Source organism: Panulirus ornatus, chromosome 56, assembly GCF_036320965.1.
Source record: "Panulirus ornatus isolate Po-2019 chromosome 56, ASM3632096v1, whole genome shotgun sequence".
NCBI lineage: Eukaryota > Metazoa > Arthropoda > Malacostraca > Decapoda > Palinuridae > Panulirus > Panulirus ornatus.
This window is the reverse complement of record NC_092279.1, coordinates 15,682,921-15,700,579: the sequence shown is the minus strand read 5'-3', so window position 1 is coordinate 15,700,579 and position 17,659 is coordinate 15,682,921. Positions and strand designations below refer to the sequence as shown.

The 17,659-nt window shown below is 40.8% G+C and overlaps 1 protein-coding gene across 12 annotated transcripts in view; it reads left to right on the top strand.

Annotated features, from left to right (window-relative positions):
• Nucleotides 1-17,659, top strand: part of LOC139765935 (cell adhesion molecule Dscam1-like) — a 301,572-nt gene that overhangs the window by 280,452 nt on the left and 3,461 nt on the right. For 6 of the 12 annotated variants that reach the window (XM_071693916.1, XM_071693920.1, XM_071693913.1 and 3 more), the window contains 4 exons: nt 5,844-5,975; nt 7,684-7,806; nt 14,283-14,535; nt 16,094-16,203. In XM_071693916.1, coding sequence (XP_071550017.1) covers nt 5,844-5,975; nt 7,684-7,806; nt 14,283-14,535; nt 16,094-16,203 — 618 coding nt within the window. Of the gene's footprint in view, nt 1-5,843; nt 5,976-7,683; nt 7,807-14,282; nt 14,536-16,093; nt 16,204-17,659 lie in introns of those variants that run through there. The other 6 variants (XR_011716762.1, XR_011716760.1, XR_011716761.1 and 3 more) reach the window with 4 other exon arrangements.

Genomic DNA, 17,659 nt, shown 5'->3' with positions numbered 1-17,659 from the left:
TGTAAACTTTGCTAATGCGGGAGACAGCGACAAAGCAAGATAAATGAATAAATAAATAGATATGTGTGTATATATATATATATATATATATATATATATATATATATATATATATATATTTTTTTTGCCGCTGTCTCCCGCGTTTGCGAGGTAGCGCAAGGAAACAGACGAAAGAAATGGCCCAACCCACCCTTATACACATGTATATACATACGTCCACACACGCAAATATACATACCTACACAGCTTTCCATGGTTTACCCCAGACGCTTCACATGCCCTGATTCAATCCACTGACAGCACGTCAACCCCGGTATACCACATCGATCCAATTCACTCTATCCCTTGCCCTCCTTTCACCCTCCTGCATGTTCAGGCCCCGATCACACAAAATCTTTTTCACTCCATCTTTCCACCTCCAATTTGGTCTCCCACTTCTCCTCGTTCCCTCCACCTCCGACACATATATCCTCTTGGTCAATCTTTCGTCACTCATTCTCTCCATGTGCCCAAACCATTTCACAACACCCTCTTCTGCTCTCTCAACCACGCTCTTTTTATTTCCACACATCTCTCTTACTCTTACGTTACTTACTCGATCAAACCACCTCACACCACACATTGTCCTCAAACATCTCATTTCCAGCACATCCACCCTCCTGTACACAACTCTATCCATAGCCCACGCCTCGCAACCTTACAACATTGTTGGAACAACTATTCCTTCAAACATACCCATTTTTGCTTTCCGAGATAATGTTCTCGACTTCCACGAGGTAGCGCAAGGAAACAGACAAAAGAATGGCCCAACCCACCCACATTCACATGTATATACATACACTTCCACACACGCACATATACATACCTATACATTTCAACGTATACATATATATACATACACAGACATATACATATATACACATGTACATAATTCATACTTGCTGCCTTTATTCATTCCCGTTGCCACCCCTGCAACGCATGAAATGACAAGACCCTCCCTCCTCTACGCGCGCAGGGTAGCGCTAGGAAGAGACAATAAAGGCTACATTCGTTCACACTCAGTCTCTAGCTGTCATGTATAATGCGCTGAAACCACAGCTCCCTTTCCACATCCAGGCCCCACAAAACTTTTCATGGTTTACCCCAGACGCTTCAGATGCCCTGGTTCAATCCATTGACAGCACGTCGACCCCGGTATACCACATCATTCTAATTTATTCTATTCCATGCACGCCTTTCACCATCCTGCATGTTCAGGTCCCCCATCGCTCAAAATCTTTTTCACTCCATCCTTCCACCTCCAATTTGGTCTCCCACTTCTCCTCGTTCCCTCCACCTCTGACACATATATCCTCTTTGTCAATCTTTCCTCACTCATTCTCTCCATGTGACCAAACCATTTCAGTACACCCTCTTCTGCTCTCTCAGCCACACTCTTTTTATTACCACACATCTCTCTTACCCTTTCGTTACTTAATTACCCTTTCATTACCCTTTCATTAATTACCCTTAATTACCCTTTCATTACTTAATCAAACCACCTCATACCACATATTGTCCTCAGACATCTCATTTCCAACACATCCACCCTCCTCCACACAACCCTATCTATCGCCCATGCCTCACAATCATATAACATTGTTGGAACCACTATTCCTTCAAACACACCCATTTTTGCTTTCCAAGATAACGTTCTCACCTTCCACACATTCTGAAATTGATGATAATTGACCCTTTAATTCACAATTAAGATTTTACTTCATGCTTTCGAAATGCTTTTTCTAGTTATTTTAAAACTTATTTTACACTTACCTAAAGAGGGAAATTTGTAGTATAGTAAAGAACAGCATGAAAAATTTAGCCTTTTAAAATCCACGCACAAGCTACCATACCAGAGATAAGAAAGACATTTTTGCTGCCATATGAATTCTATAATTAGTTTTTCTGCACTCATATATTGATAGAATTTTTGATATGCTATACCTCAGTTTCTGTTTGTGTAATCAGTGTATTCTTTGTTTATGAATGTTATCAGTAATAGAATGTAGATATGTTAGATTTGTAGTACTGTGATAGCATATACACAAATTGCACATGACCTCCCTTTCTTGTATCTGGGGATGACCGAACACATGTGTCTTGTCATAGCATTCAGCATCCAGGTGCACCTTCCCCAATACCCATACCAAGAACTTATCCTGGTATTGTGGCAGGAAATCTCCAGTCGTAGACTGCTTATGGAAAGTTTGCCCAGACACACCATATAGATCCATGGTTGGAGAGTTTCAAGGGTTAAGGGTCCTTGATATTCAGTGCCTGACATCAAGATGACAGTAACATTAAAGTAAACAAAGAGCAACAGATGACATTTGTATCGTTCAATTATAAGATCACACTACAATTACAATCATATTTGTGTCACTAGTGTCATAAGCTCACCACTTGAAGTACAACTTAAGTGCCATAAGCTCACATAAATGCATGACTCAGTTGTTAGTTTCGACTGCAATTGTCGCTTCAGTGCCATAAGCCCACACCACTACAAATGTCACTTGTGTCATAAGAACACACTAGTACAAATCACTCTAATGTTGTAATCCTTCATTAGCACATGGATCACTTTTGTGTCATAAGCATAAGCAGTTATAGGTGTCAATCTTGTGATGTATGTTGACACCATAAGTGTCAGATATAAAATATTAGGCTATATAAGGATGAGAGTATGACAGCATCAGCCACATGGGTTTAACATTCGCTCTTGGTTGAATGTATCTTTACCGGTATGTAAATGTGTTCGATTTTTCTTTGAGCAGGAGTTGCAACATTGACAAGGCAGCTGCCAGTTATTACCTATTTTTTCCAATTTTTTTTTACCTATTTGTGTAAAGGGGGATTGAGTTTTATGCTAATGAGGTCCTTCCTCTTATTTTGGATTTTTCCTCTAAAAGTTTTTATATTTTCCAGTAATACTTCCATTTATACACCTCTAAATCTTCATTCTTCCAGATTGAGCAGATCAGGCACTTGAAGACAGTGAAGACATTTGTCAAAATATTTATTTATTTTGATTATTTTCACTTGATATCAACTCCTAAGTTTCTTTTACAGTTTTTCATGTGATTTGTTTCTCCTGATATGGTACTCAATCTTTATGCCGTTTGATATTCCAGGGTTCCCCCACTTGTTCCCCTTAACCAAATTGAGAAGGTTCCTTGGAAATGTGTTCTCGGTTCCTTCTCAGTTAGGTATCTGTCATTTTATTTAAGCAGACCTCTTCTAACCCCAGCTTAGATGTTGAACTTCAAGAATTTGCAATCCACCTTGTCATTCCTGTTTATAAGGATGTTGCTTACTTTTTCAGAAATGCAGCATTTTATTTGTGCATGTCTTCTCTTTCTGAATTTATATTGTCTCATGTTTAAGAAACTTGTGCCAGTTCAGAACTCCCTTGTTCAGCTTCCTTGATTACTTTTGCCTGTATCTTGCATGTTATACTTGTTACTGATGTGGTTTTATAACTAAGGGCTACTTCTCTGCTCCCTTTGAATGTTTGTAGTATGATAGTTTTCAACCATTCATTTGAAACATTATTTTCATTTAGGGGGATATTAAGCAACATCACCAGTGGTTTGACAAGGGTTTTTGAATTTTTTAGCTCAGTTAGCATTTGTATGCTATCTGGTTCATGAACTTTGTGTGGATTATTTTTCTTGTTGGATCCAAGTTTTACTTTTCCAAAAGAAGGAACAGAGAAGGGGGCCAGGTGAGGATTTTCCCCCTTAGGCTCAGTCATCTGTCCTTGATGCTACCTTGCTGATGTGGGAAATGGCAAAAACATACATATAGGCCCCACAGACCTTTCCATAGTTTACCCCAGGTGCTTTACATGGCCTGGTTCAATCCATTGACAGCATGTTGACCCCATTATATATGTAAAACAATTAGAGGATGTTCCCTTTCCTTGGTTGGTAGTTACAATACCTAAGGGTCTTCAGATGTTAACTCAGAAGCTCCATATCTGAATTCCTTACATGCGTCCTAATGATTTTACCCTCTAAGGGCCTGGATGTGTATAGATGGCATCAATTGCTTTGCTTTCATCATACACATTGATTATGTTATAAGAGTCAAACGTATTTGTTGCACATGAATGATTTTATCGAAACCCATATTGAAAAATGTTTTTCATTTGATGATCCTGTAAATGGTTCAGTTTAGTCCTGAATGATGGCTTCCATAAGTTCACCAACTATGGAAATTAAGCTAATTCAGTGATAATTTCCAGGCAGTGATTTATTATATTTTTTGAATTCCACTGTCACATTGGCAAGCTTTTTTTCTGAAACTTTCCTTTTAGCAAATAACTTTATAAAAGAGCAGTCTAGGGCTTAATCTTTTAGCAGGTGGGTATCCTGCAAAGGATATTCAATTCATGTTGTTGTCAGTAGTGAAAATTTGGGATCTTACCCATTAAAGGGTTTGCTGTCACACTTTTGGCCTTTTCATTGTCCTTGGATAAAACTTTTCACAGCCTTCTGTTTTATTTACTTTTATTCCATTTAGTCTAAAGATGATAGTATATCTTCATCATTTGTGTCATCATGTAGCAAAAGGTGTTTCTCTCAACAAAGAAACTGGATTCAGAACAAGAGTTTTGTCTTCAGTGGTAAATAAAGATGCAAAAAAACTCATTTAAGATTGTTGGCATGGTTTTTTCTTAAACAAATTCACCATTTTCCGTAATCAGTGGACCACTTGACTAGGTGACGACCCTCATACTTCAAACAACCATAAAATTCTTTATGGTTTCTCATACTATTTTCAGTAATATATTCTTCATGTTGACCTATAGTTTGATGTATAAGTCTCTTAGTTTCTCTGCACATATTCTCAAAATGTGCCCATAATTATGTAGGTTATTGGTGTCTCAGAGTTTCTTATGTACTGTTTATTCAGATGATGAACACTTCATATCATTACTCCATCACTTTGGCCTCTTTGTGGAAGAAGATCATCTACAATACATTGGAACATTATTTTCCATCCAGTACTTTGGGAGGTTTACTAAAGCTTTAGCAAGCTATATCCATATCACTTTCAGAAACAATATCATCCCAGATATTCCTTCTTATTCTTCTAACATAACTATAGAACTCAAACTCATTAAGGTTTCTTTTACTATTGTCAGCAAATTATGCTTCCTACTGTCATGTACTTTTTGTGTATAAGTCTCTGTTTCTCTCTCTTTGTAGATTTACATAATGTATCTCATCATAAAGGCTATTGTTCTCTTTGAGTTTCTTGTGTTTGACTTTTTTCATTTCTACTTTCATAAACAGCAGACTCTTCTTTTTGTCATCACTTCTTCAGCCTAATTCTGAAAAGGGAGTCAACTACCTACTGGCACACATGTTCCACCACTACTATGAAAGTTTTACTAAAGCTTTATCAAATTAAATGCAATTGCTTCCCAGATCCTCCTGTCAAGAAGTACATTCATATTGTTTTATTACTATATTATCACAGATTTGCCTTTTGAATAAAAAAAATGGTATTTCATGTTGACTAGCATTACAGATTATGTTGAAAATTACCTTAAAAATAATATGCTGTGATCATTTTTCCAAACTTTTCTCCACCGTCTGCATAATTAATGAGATTTTGCTTTGTAGCTAGAACTAATTTTACCCACTGTACCCACTGTCCACACAGCTCTTCATATACCTATTATACTAACAAAACCCAATATACCTATTATCAACACACCCACCATTCACATAGCTGTCCATATCTCCAGTACTCCCTCACCAAGCACACGAACTAAGAGTGTTTGTGCTCTGCAGCTCCCAGCAAGGAAGCTAGCGGGTCCTCAGTGACCTCTGTAAGCAGCAACCATGAGGAGTTGGTGCGTGCATACCATGCCCATGCCAATGACACACCCACCACGCCGGAGTCAGGACGACGGAACAAATGTGGTAAGTCACCATTTCAGGTTATATTCTTAAACGATTTGATATTTTATGTACTGCAGTTGCATGTGCCGTGTGTTTAGATGTAACTAGCAGTTGTTTTTATTTTTACCTAACGAAGACTGCATCAAACTTTTTGGTTATCTTTTAAGAATTAGATTATTATTTTCTTTTGCCAGCAAGTAATTGCATTGGTCAGATATCAGTTTCTCTTTATCTGCCAATATACAGATCAGTCTATCTATCTCTATACAATATTATTATCATAATTATCATTATTAGTAATTGCTAGCCTAATAAAGGCCCTATAGGCCTTTTAGGCTGGGCCTGCCAGAAGCTTTGGTGCCACCAAAGCACCTGTGGTACTAACTTGCATTGCTCGCTTTTTTGCTTCGCTCTGTTATATGCAGGAAACCAATGAAAAATGTTAGAGAATGTGACAGCTATGTGTAACAGTAAAATATGATAGCACTTAGTTTCCCTGTTTTCTCTTTGCCAGCTTTGCCAAAGGCCTCGGTCATCACTTAAGCATTAACAGATCTAAAAACAGTCTCTTGTAAATATATTACAGTATATCTCACCATTTCATGATTTTCTTGTACAATATTACCACAGAACTTTTAACTAACATAGTGTAGAACAATGACAGTTTTTCACTCACTACCACATATTAGCATCCATTATATATCCATTCCCTTTGCTTTGTAGAAGTTGATTGAGAATGACGAGCAGAGGGTTGGGGACCCTTCTCTTCTCATATTTCAGTTTCTAGAAGTTAAAACAGAAGAAGGAACCAAGTAAGAAGTACTCTTCCTCTTCGAAGGCTTAGGCTGGGGTGTGTGAATTTGTGTGGATGTAACCTAGTTGAGAAAAAAGGGAGAGATAGATAGTATGTTTGAGGAAGGGAACCTAGATTCCCTATCCCTGAAAAAACAAAGCTCAGTGGTATGGAGGAAGAATGGTTTGGGAAGGTCATTGGAGTGAAGTCAGGAGTTGGCATGAGGACACAGCTGAGAAAGTGGATTATGAGTGATGGGTGATTATCATTGCTAATGCACCTGGCCATGAGATGAATGAGGAAGAGAGGCACCCACACACACACACACAACCTCTATGCCTGCGCATCCAGCCTTCCACACTCAAACTTCCAGCCTCCAACTCCTACACATCCAGCCTCCCACACTCACATCATGCATTAACAAGTGCTTTTTTTATGTAGCATATGTGCCCAACATGAAAGTGTGCAAAATGTTGTCTCAAATAAGTGATAAGAGAATGTATTACACTGTTCTGAACCTTTTTCAGATATGGAAAAATTTTGGTCAGAATATAAACCCTCTTATGACAGGTTTCATTTGTTTGACGTGAAGTTTTTGACCTGCAATTTTGGTACATCTCTTTCTATCTTCTCCTGAAGTTGAAAATTCAGATAATCAAAAGTTACTTGGATAGAGTTAAGGGAAAATTGGAAATTTATCAGTATGGTCAAAAATTAGGAAATGACAGGAGTTATTTAAGAGACTGCTAGTGGGGCAGTATGAGGTCACTGACCCCACAAATGAGAGAGTAAGGGGGAATGGAAGCACAACTAGTGTTTTGAACATACAGCAGGGTAACCACCACAATTTTTTGGGTAGTGTGAGGTTTATCAAATTTTGGGAGCACTGCTGAGTAGTGTAATGTCAGTGACCCAGCAGGTGAGTCTCCCCGGCAGGTGTGGCCACCAGCAGCGAGGTTACTACAGAGTCAGACACAGCAGCTGAGCCAGACCTAGTCTCCTTCTGTGCCTCCCTTGGCAACACCCGCGCTCTCCACGTTCCTGCACTCTTCAAACCCGGTCAGTCACCCTTTGCTGTGGTCACTGATGTTGTGCCCAGCACTAGTCGGCCACACAACATGATGTTTACCATGTGTATATCTGCTGATAACCACGATGAAAATTAAGACTCGAAAATGCACTTGGGACTTGTCATTTTTCATTGTTCTTTGTGGTTATCAGCATATACTACATCATATTCATCACTGTGACCTTCTGCTGTGTATATATATATATATATATATATATATATATATATATATATATATATATATATATATATATATATATGTATATATATATATATATATTTTTTTTTGTCGCTGTCTCCCGCGTTTGCGAGGTAGCGCAAGGAAACATACGAAAGAAATGGCCCAACCCACCCCCATACACATGTATATACATACACGTCCACACACGCAAATATACATACCTACACAGCTTTCCATGGTTTACCCCAGACGCTTCACATGCCCTGATTCAATCCACTGACAGCACGTCAGCCCCGGTATACCACATCGATCCAATTCACTCTATTCCTTGCCCTCCTTTCACCCTCCTGCATGTTTAGGCCCCGATCACACAAAATCTTTTTCACTCCATCTTTCCACCTCCAATTTGGTCTCCCACTTCTCCTCGTTCCCTCCACCTCTGACACATATATCCTCTTGGTCAATCTTTCCTCACTCATTCTCTCCATGTGCCCAAACCATTTCAAAACACCCTCTTCTGCTCTCTCAACCACGCTCTTTTTATTTCCACACATCTCTCTTACCCTTACGTTACTTACTCGATCAAACCACCTCACACCACACATTGTCCTCAAACATCTCATTTCCAGCACATCCACCCTCCTGCGCACAACTCTATCCATAGCCCACGCCTCACAACCATACAACATTGTTGGAACCACTATTCCTTCAAACATACCCATTTTTGCTTTCCGAGATAATGTTCTCGACTTCCACACATTCTTTAAGGCTCCCAGGATTTTCGCCCCCTCCCCCACCCTATGATCCACTTCCGCTTCCATGGTTCCATCCGCTGCCAGATCCACTCCCAGATATCTAAAACACTTTACTTCCTCCAGTTTTTCTCCATTCAAACTTACCTCCCAATTGACTTGACCCTCAACCCTACTGTACCTAATAACCTTGCTCTTATTCACATTTACTCTTAACTTTCTTCTTTCACACACTCTACCAAACTCAGTCACCAGCTTCTGCAGTTTCTCACATGAATCAGCCACCAGCGCTGTATCATCAGCGAACAACAACTGACTCACTTCCCAAGCTCTCTCATCCACAACAGACTTCATACTTGCCCCTCTTTCCAAAACTCATGCATTCACCTCCCTAACAACCCCATCCATAAACAAATTAAACAACCATGGAGACATCACACACCCCTGCCGCAAACCTACATTCACTGAGAACCACTCACTTTCCTCTCTTCCTACACGTACACATGCCTTACATCCTCGATAAAAAACTTTTCACTGCTTCTAACAACTTGCCTCCCACACCATATATTCTTAATACCTTCCACAGAGCATCTCTATCAACTATATCATATGCCTTCTCCAGATCCATAAATGCTACATACAAATACAAATCCATTTGTCGCTGTCTCCCGCGTTTGCGAGGTAGCGTAAGGAAACAGACGAAAGAAATGGCCCAACCCACCCCCATACACATGTATATACATACACGTGCACACACACAAATATACATACCTATACATCTCAATGTACACATATATATACACACACAGACACATACATATATACCCATGCACACAATTCACACTGTCTGCCTTTATTCATTCCCATATATATATTCTTTTCTTTCTTTCAAACTATTCGCCATTTCCCGCATTAGTGAGGTAGCGTTAAGAACAGAGGACTGGGCCTTTGAGGGAATACCCTCACCTGGCCCAATTCTCTGTTCCTTCTTTTGGAAAATTGAAAAAAAAACCGAGAGGGGAGGATTTCCAGCCCCCCGCTCCCTCCCCTTTTAGTCGCCTTCTACGACACGCAGGGAATACGTGGGAAGTATTCTTAATCCCCTATATATATATATATATATATATATATATATATATATATATATATATATATATATATATATATTTATATATATATAATTGTACCAGGACCACTTTCTTGAAATGGTCTTGGATTTAATCCAGGATCCCTTTTCCAAGAGCTCTGGCAGCTCCTTGTCTGCACTGCTTCCAATTACAGGAAAATGATGGACTCCCTTAGAATGAGTTCTTTAACAAGACTGTACTTCAAACAGCCTCACCATGGGTAGCTTTTTGCTTGTGGTGTAACCTTGTGCAGGTTATATATATATATATATATTTTTTTTTTTTTTTTTTTTTTTTTTTATACTTTGTCGCTGTCTCCCGCGTTTGCGAGGTAGCGCAAGGAAACAGACGAAAGAAATGGCCCAACCCCCCCCCATACACATGTATATACATACGTCCACACACGCAAATATACATACCTACACAGCTTTCCATGGTTTACCCCAGACGCTTCACATGCCCTGATTCAATCCACTGACAGCACGTCAACCCCGGTATACCACATCGCTCCAATTCACTCTATTCCTTGCCCTCCTTTCACCCTCCTGCATGTTCAGGCCCCGATCACACAAAATCTTTTTCACTCCATCTTTCCACCTCCAATTTGGTCTCCCTCTTCTCCTCGTTCCCTCCACCTCCGACACATATATCCTCTTGGTCAATCTTTCCTCACTCATTCTCTCCATGTGCCCAAACCACTTCAAAACACCCTCTTCTGCTCTCTCAACCACGCTCTTTTTATTTCCACACATCTCTCTTACCCTTACGTTACTCACTCGATCAAACCACCTCATACCACACATTGTCCTCAAACATCTCATTTCCAGCACATCCATCCTCCTGCGCACAACTCTATCCATAGCCCACGCCTCGCAACCATACAACATTGTTGGAACCACTATTCCTTCAAACATACCCATTTTTGCTTTCCGAGATAATGTTCTCGACTTCCACACATTCTTCAAGGCCCCCAGAATTTTCGCCCCCTCCCCCACCCTATGATCCACTTCCGCTTCCATGGTTCCATCCGCTGCCAGATCCACTCCCAGATATCTAAAACACTCCACCTCCTCCAGTTTCCCTCCATTCAAACTCCATATATATATATATATATATATATATATATATATATATATATATATATATATATATATATATATATATATATTTTTTTTTTTTTTTTTTTCATACTATTTGCCATTTCCCGCGTTAGCGAGGTAGCGTTAAGAACAGAGAACTGGGCCTTAGAGGGAATATCCTCACCTGACCCCCTTCTCTGTTCCTTCTTTTGAAAAATTAAAAAAAAACAAGAAAGGGGAGGATTTCCAGCCACCCGCTCCCTCCCCTTTTAGTCGCCTTCTACGACACGCAGGGAATACGTGGGAAGTATTCTTTCTCCCCTATCCCCAGGGATAATATATATATATATATATATATATATATATATATATATATATATATATATTTACTTTATTTAATATACTTTGTTGCTGTCTCCTGCGTTAGCAAGGTAGCTCAAAGAAACAGACGAATGATTGGCCCAACCCACCCACATACATATGTATATACGTAAACACCCACACAAAGTATACATACATATACTTACAGACATATACATATATACACATGTACATATTCATACATGCTGCCTTCATCCATTCCCGCTGCCACCCTGCCACACATGAAATGGCACCCTCCTCCTCCCCGCTTGCACGCGAGGTAGCGCTAGGAAAAGACAACAAAGGCCACATTTGTTCACACTCAGTCTCTAGCTGTCATGTGTAATGCACTGAAACCACAGCTCCCTTTCCACATCCAGGCCGCACAAAACTTTCCATGGTTTACTCCAGACGCTTCACATGCCCTGGTTCAGTCCATTGACAGCACATCAACCCCGGTATACCACATCGTTCCAATTCATTCTATTCCTTGCACGCCTTTCACCCTCCTGTATGTTTAGGCCCTGATCGCTCAAAATCTTTTTCACTCCATCCATTTTGATTTATAGTTATGCAAGGACTAATTTCAATGAAAGAGACACCAATATTTTATTTTGATTTATATTTACGCAAGGACTAATTTCTACGAAAGAGACTTGGTGTTACCTTTGTAAAGGCTGTGCTACATCCAGTATCAGGGAAATGTTAACTACTTCCAAGTGAGAAGTTCTCTGACAAGACTGTATTGTCAGTGAAACGGCCTTGTCACATGAGGTGTAATCTTAAGGAGGCAGATTCTGGTAACATACACCCATATCTAGTATGAGCAAAAAATATTGTGCGCCCTTATATATTTTCAAAGGCAATACACAACTTAGGTTCATTGCGGGTACAAGCATATGACACTCGGGATGAAATCATCGTACATCTGGTTAGTTGAAATGAGGAGGGTAGTGACAGCCTTGCTTAAGATGAAGTACAGTGAATTTGCTAGAGTGGATAAGATTGCTGTTGAATTTCTTAAGAAAGGGGGTGATTGTGTTGCTGATTGGTTAGTTAGGATTTATAGTATATTTATGGCTCATAGTGAGTTGCCTGGGATTACCAGACTGCCTCTATACATAGTATCATTGTTTAAAGGTAAGGGGGCAAATGTGAAGGTTTAAATTACAGAGGTATAAGTTTGTTGAGTGTACCTTGTAAGTTGTATAGGAGAGTGGTGTCATGTATAGAGCTTCAATACTGGAAGCAACAATGTTGCTTCAGGGGTTGGTAAAGGATATGTGGATCCAGTGTTTGCTTTAAGGAATATGTATTAGTAATTCTTTGAGAAAGACATTTTCATGTGGTATTTATGGACTTGGAGAAAGTGTATTTTAGAGTTAAAGGGATGCTTGTGGAAGGTATTGCAGATGTATGGTGTGTGAGTAAAGCTGTTAGAAGGAATGAAGAGTTTTTATCAAGAGAGTACAGCAAGTGAGTGGGAAGAGAGGAGGGTGAATGATTTCAGGTGAAGGTGTATCTGAGGTAGGGGTGTGTGATGTCACCATACCTGTCTAATTTCCGTATGGCTATATGGTGTGGTGAGTGAATTGAATGCAAGGGTCCTGGAGAGAGGAGCAGGTATCAGTCTATCTGGGATGGGAAGGTCTGGCAGGTGTCGTTTGATGTTTGCTAATGACACCACACCAGTGGCACATTTGAGCAAGAAGCCTTAGAGGCTAGTATCTGCATGTGGGAGTGTGTGTAAGGAGAAAACTGAGACTTAATGTGAATAAAAGTGAGGTTATTAAGTTTAGCTCCTCTAACCGAGGTAGCTGTCTTTTCTTTTTGTCTCACCCACAAGTGGACTACTGGCATTCTGTCCACAAACATACAATCTCTCATTGTCATATATAACACTTACGTCATACAAAACACAACTCATTCTTTGTAACTAGATTTTCTTGCAGTGAGCACTATGCACTAGCCCTGCCTTTTGGCAGAATGATAGGAGCAGTAGATAAAAGTATTAGGTAGGAACATTTACCCCCTTAAGGTAAGTTCCAGTTGGAACAGGCATGAGAGATATAGATAGATAAATGAATAGATTATCAAGTTGATCAGTGAAGATACAGGTTATTTGGAGTGTGAGTTTGAGTGGAGAATACTTAGAGGAAATGGAGTGAATTAGATACTTGGGAGTGGCTATGGCAGTAAATGGAACCATTGGAGTTGGAGTGAGCCATAGGGTGGGGCTAAAGTCCTGGATGCAAGAGGGAATGTTTGGAAAGAAAGATTACTGTCATTAAGGGCAAAGATAGGTTTATTTAATAGTATAGTAGTCTCATTGGTGTTGTATGGATCCAAGGTGTCGGCTCAGATAGAAATGTAGAGATGATGGATGTCTTGGAAATGAAATGCTGAGGACAGTATTTGATGTAAGGAGGGTTGGCTGAGTAAGAAATGATAAGATGAGACACCAAGAGGAGGTGAAAGGCTGAAGTGAAAGAAGTTTTGAGTATTTGGGCCTGAACATGCAGGAGGGTGAGGCATGCAAGGGATAGAGTGAATTGGTGTGGTGTAAAGGGGTACAACATGCTATGACTGGGCTAAACAAGGGCTTATGAAGCAGCCAGAGAAAACTACAAAAGGTTTGTTGGGGCTAGTTGTAGAGAGGGGGCTCTGTTTTTGGTGCATTGTACATGACAAATAGAGAGTGAATGCGAGCAGACGAGGCCATTTCTTCATCTGTTCCTGGTGCTGCCTTGCTAATGCAGGAATTGAAAACCATGAAAAAATGTATATGAAATTAGGATTACTTTACTGGGCATGTTATGCTGTTCTTGGGCATATCATGATTCTGCTTACTTTACAACAGACATATGTAATATTTGTAATCGTAACTAATGTACTAATAGTATCAGAGCCCAAGAAATGCCATAAAGTTCATACATTGGTAGCCATATTAAGAATGGGTTGTGGCAGGAGCAGATGGGGACTATCAGACGGTAGCAGACTTGGTGGGTGGTCGGTCAAGGACGGAGTCGACTACAAGTCACGAGGAGAGCTCAGATGAAGGGCGAGGGGGTCCAGCTTCTCACCGTCGCTCACGGGGCCAGGAGCCTCAGTACAGGCCAGGCCACAGGCCCTCCCGTGGCCATCCTGACTACAGCTATGCTAGGCCTGTGAAGAAGCAGGGACCCCCACCCCCTCCACTCTCCTCTACTGAGAGTAACAGGTGGGTCTCCCTGTATTACCTGTTCACAACCCCATCTCCCACAACCTTTCTAAACCAAGAGCATTCATCCTCCAAAGTGCCTCACCAACTAGTAGATCTTCCTGCACCACCTGCCCTGTTCCATAAGTCTTTACAAAACTTTCTGCAGCATCCTGTTTCCTTTTCACTATACCATACTAAGAGTAACAGATAGGTCTATTTCATTGTCCCCTACCTTGAGCAGAAAGTGTTTCTTCCACCCTACCTATCCCCATTCCTCCTGTACCACCTGTTCTTCCCAAAGATTGCAATAACTTTGTCTCCCTGCATGACTGGTTCAGTAATTTTCAAAGATCACATTAAGTGGGGTTACCCTGCACCCCCTGATCTCAGCACAGCCCCATCTTTACCTTGCTCTTGTTTCCTTAACAAAGAAACCCCTCACAGTTTTCCATACCATCTAGTTCATGCTTCACCTGGCTCAACACTTCGTGGCTTGGAACTACTTGACTCCCTGCCCCAACTGGCCCCCAACATTACCTATTCCTTCCACCACTTGCCTTTAGATAACCTTATTCCTTCCCCACATGTTTATTTCACCTTCTAGTTATAATACCACATGGATCCCCGACCAGTTGTTCCTCACATCAGCTGAGACTAACGACCTGGGCCCTATGTTAGTTGGTCCTGGCACTCCCTTACCACAAAATCCAGAACTCAGAATACCAACTTTCTCTCCTTCTGAAGTTAATCTTATCATGTTATTTGTCCTTTCCATGTACCATCTAGCCACTGCAGTGCCTTCCCCTGACATTATCTGTCCTCATCTTTCCCTAAAGTCACCAGGCATACAAACCATTTGCACTGAAAACCAGCAGTTCTCACCACCACCTAACACACCACAGCTGGGAACCATTTTGCCTGGCTTCACAGTACCTGCCTTCACACCACCTAAACCTCCACTTGCCAATTTCTACACCGTCTGGTCTCCAAACCAGCCTGCCACATCACTTGACTGGGCTTTAGATCCTCTGACTGATCCCTTCTTTATCTATCGTCATTACACCTGGGCCTCACACTACTGACTCCTTATCCTCCTTAATCTTTAGTTCCGGTGCCACCAGAACCCCACATAGCCCATACAACTGGCACCTGCAACATGTGGCTGGCACATTTCAAAGTTTTGCACCACCCATCTCCTGAAAACCTAGTCAACACTACCTACCTCTGCACTGATTTGCTTTCATATCAATTGTCTCAATGTTATCCAATTTTTACACTTTTTGACTAAAATATCAGACCATTTAACACCTAGCCCTTACCCCATGTGCCCCAAACCACCTGGTCCCAATGTAGTTTTGCCCCCACACTACCTGGCCTACACTTGTCCATAGTACACCTTACCTTATGCTCCTATTCGAGTCATAATTCAAGATCTTAGTTTTAAAACAAGCCTAAAGATCTACTTTTTGTTAGAATGTGAATTATTCATTTTCTTCCTCAGAATTTCATATGATAGATTTCATTATCAACAGCAATGTAGAGGTTGATACAGAGATGTGTAACTGTTGTCCTACAGTGCTGAGTACTGTGATGGATGGCCGAGTGGTGACAGTGAGGAGGCATATAGCCGCCGCCACACGCTTGAGTTTTCTGAAGCTGAGTGTGACCATCCTCCCAGCAAGGAAGGTCAGTTCCTCACACTCCCATTCAAGGTTCTGACAGGTTCTTTCATTTATTCTATTTATAATTACTCTTGGACCCAATTTCTATGAGAGTCCTGTTATTACCCAGGACCTTCCTATAGGCTCGTGCAACCAAATACTTTGCTACCTCCAGTAGCAGGGAAAAGTAGACTCTTTTTGAGAGAGAAGTTCCTTGACAAGACTGTACTCCATATGATACAGCCTCGCCAAAGGTGGCTTTTCACTCCCAGTGTAACCTTGAGCAGGCGGAGTTCGGCATTATGTCACTGGCCCTTGTGCCCCCAAGTAGGAGGGTCAGTACATCACACTTCTCCAGAAAGGAAGGTGCCCCTCATGCCTGCCAGCAAGGTAGTCCCTTATATCTCTTCTGCTATGCTGATGCTACAGTATCTGATATCTTGTTAAGCAGGAAGGTTTGTCCTCCTTCAACAATGAGGTTCAGTCACTCACTACCCAGAAAGAAGCTCAGTCTCTTAGAGGGGGAAATCAATCACTCACATACCTTTAGCAAGGAAAGCCATTCTTCCTGCTATGTCAAGTCAGTCCCTCAAACACCATTGGCAAAGAACTTCAATCCTTCACATATCTTAGTAAGGAAGATCAATCCCTTACACCTCCTGGTAAGTTGTCAATATTTCACAATGCCTGGCAAGGAAAATCAGTTTCTCGTATCCTGTGGCAAGGGAGATCATTCCCTCGCTCCCTCTGGCAAGTATTAACAAGTCCTCTCCTTCATGCAAGGAAAGGTTAATTTCTCATACATCTGCTCCAGTTTAGATCCTTAGACCCCATAGCAGGGAAGTCAGTCTCTTACATCTCCCAAGTAAGGAAAGTTGGTCTCACATCCTTCTATGAAGGCAAGTCATTTCTTCGCATCACTCCGGTATAGAGTTTGCTCAATATAGTCATCAAGGAAGATCAGTCCCTCACACTTTATACTTCTCTGATGAGGAAAATAAATTTTTAATTCCTTCAACTAAGAAGGCCAGACTCTTACATCTCTGCTTTAACAAGGAGGGGCAGTCCATCCCATCTTTCTTAGGAGGATCACTTCCTCATACTCATTCACACTCCTTATACTTTTGATAAAATATAACTAGTCCCTCACACACTTCTGACAATGAAATAATGCATCACACCCTTCAGGACACCAAAACAATGAGGGCCATTCCCTTGCTGACCTTTGAACAAGGCAGGCCATTCCCCCATATCTCTCACCAAGGAAAGCCAATGCATCACCCCTTCTAACAAAGACAGTCAGTTCTGCACCACTTCAATGAGGAAGATAACTTTCTCACTTTTCTTCAAAAAAGGTCAGTGTATTATAAGGTTTCTTCAAGCAAAGTTGGTCATTTACACCCTGCTATAAACTGCAAAATCAAACCCTCACACCAAGTATATACTATACAGTTAAAAAGCACAAGTAAGGTCACACCGTC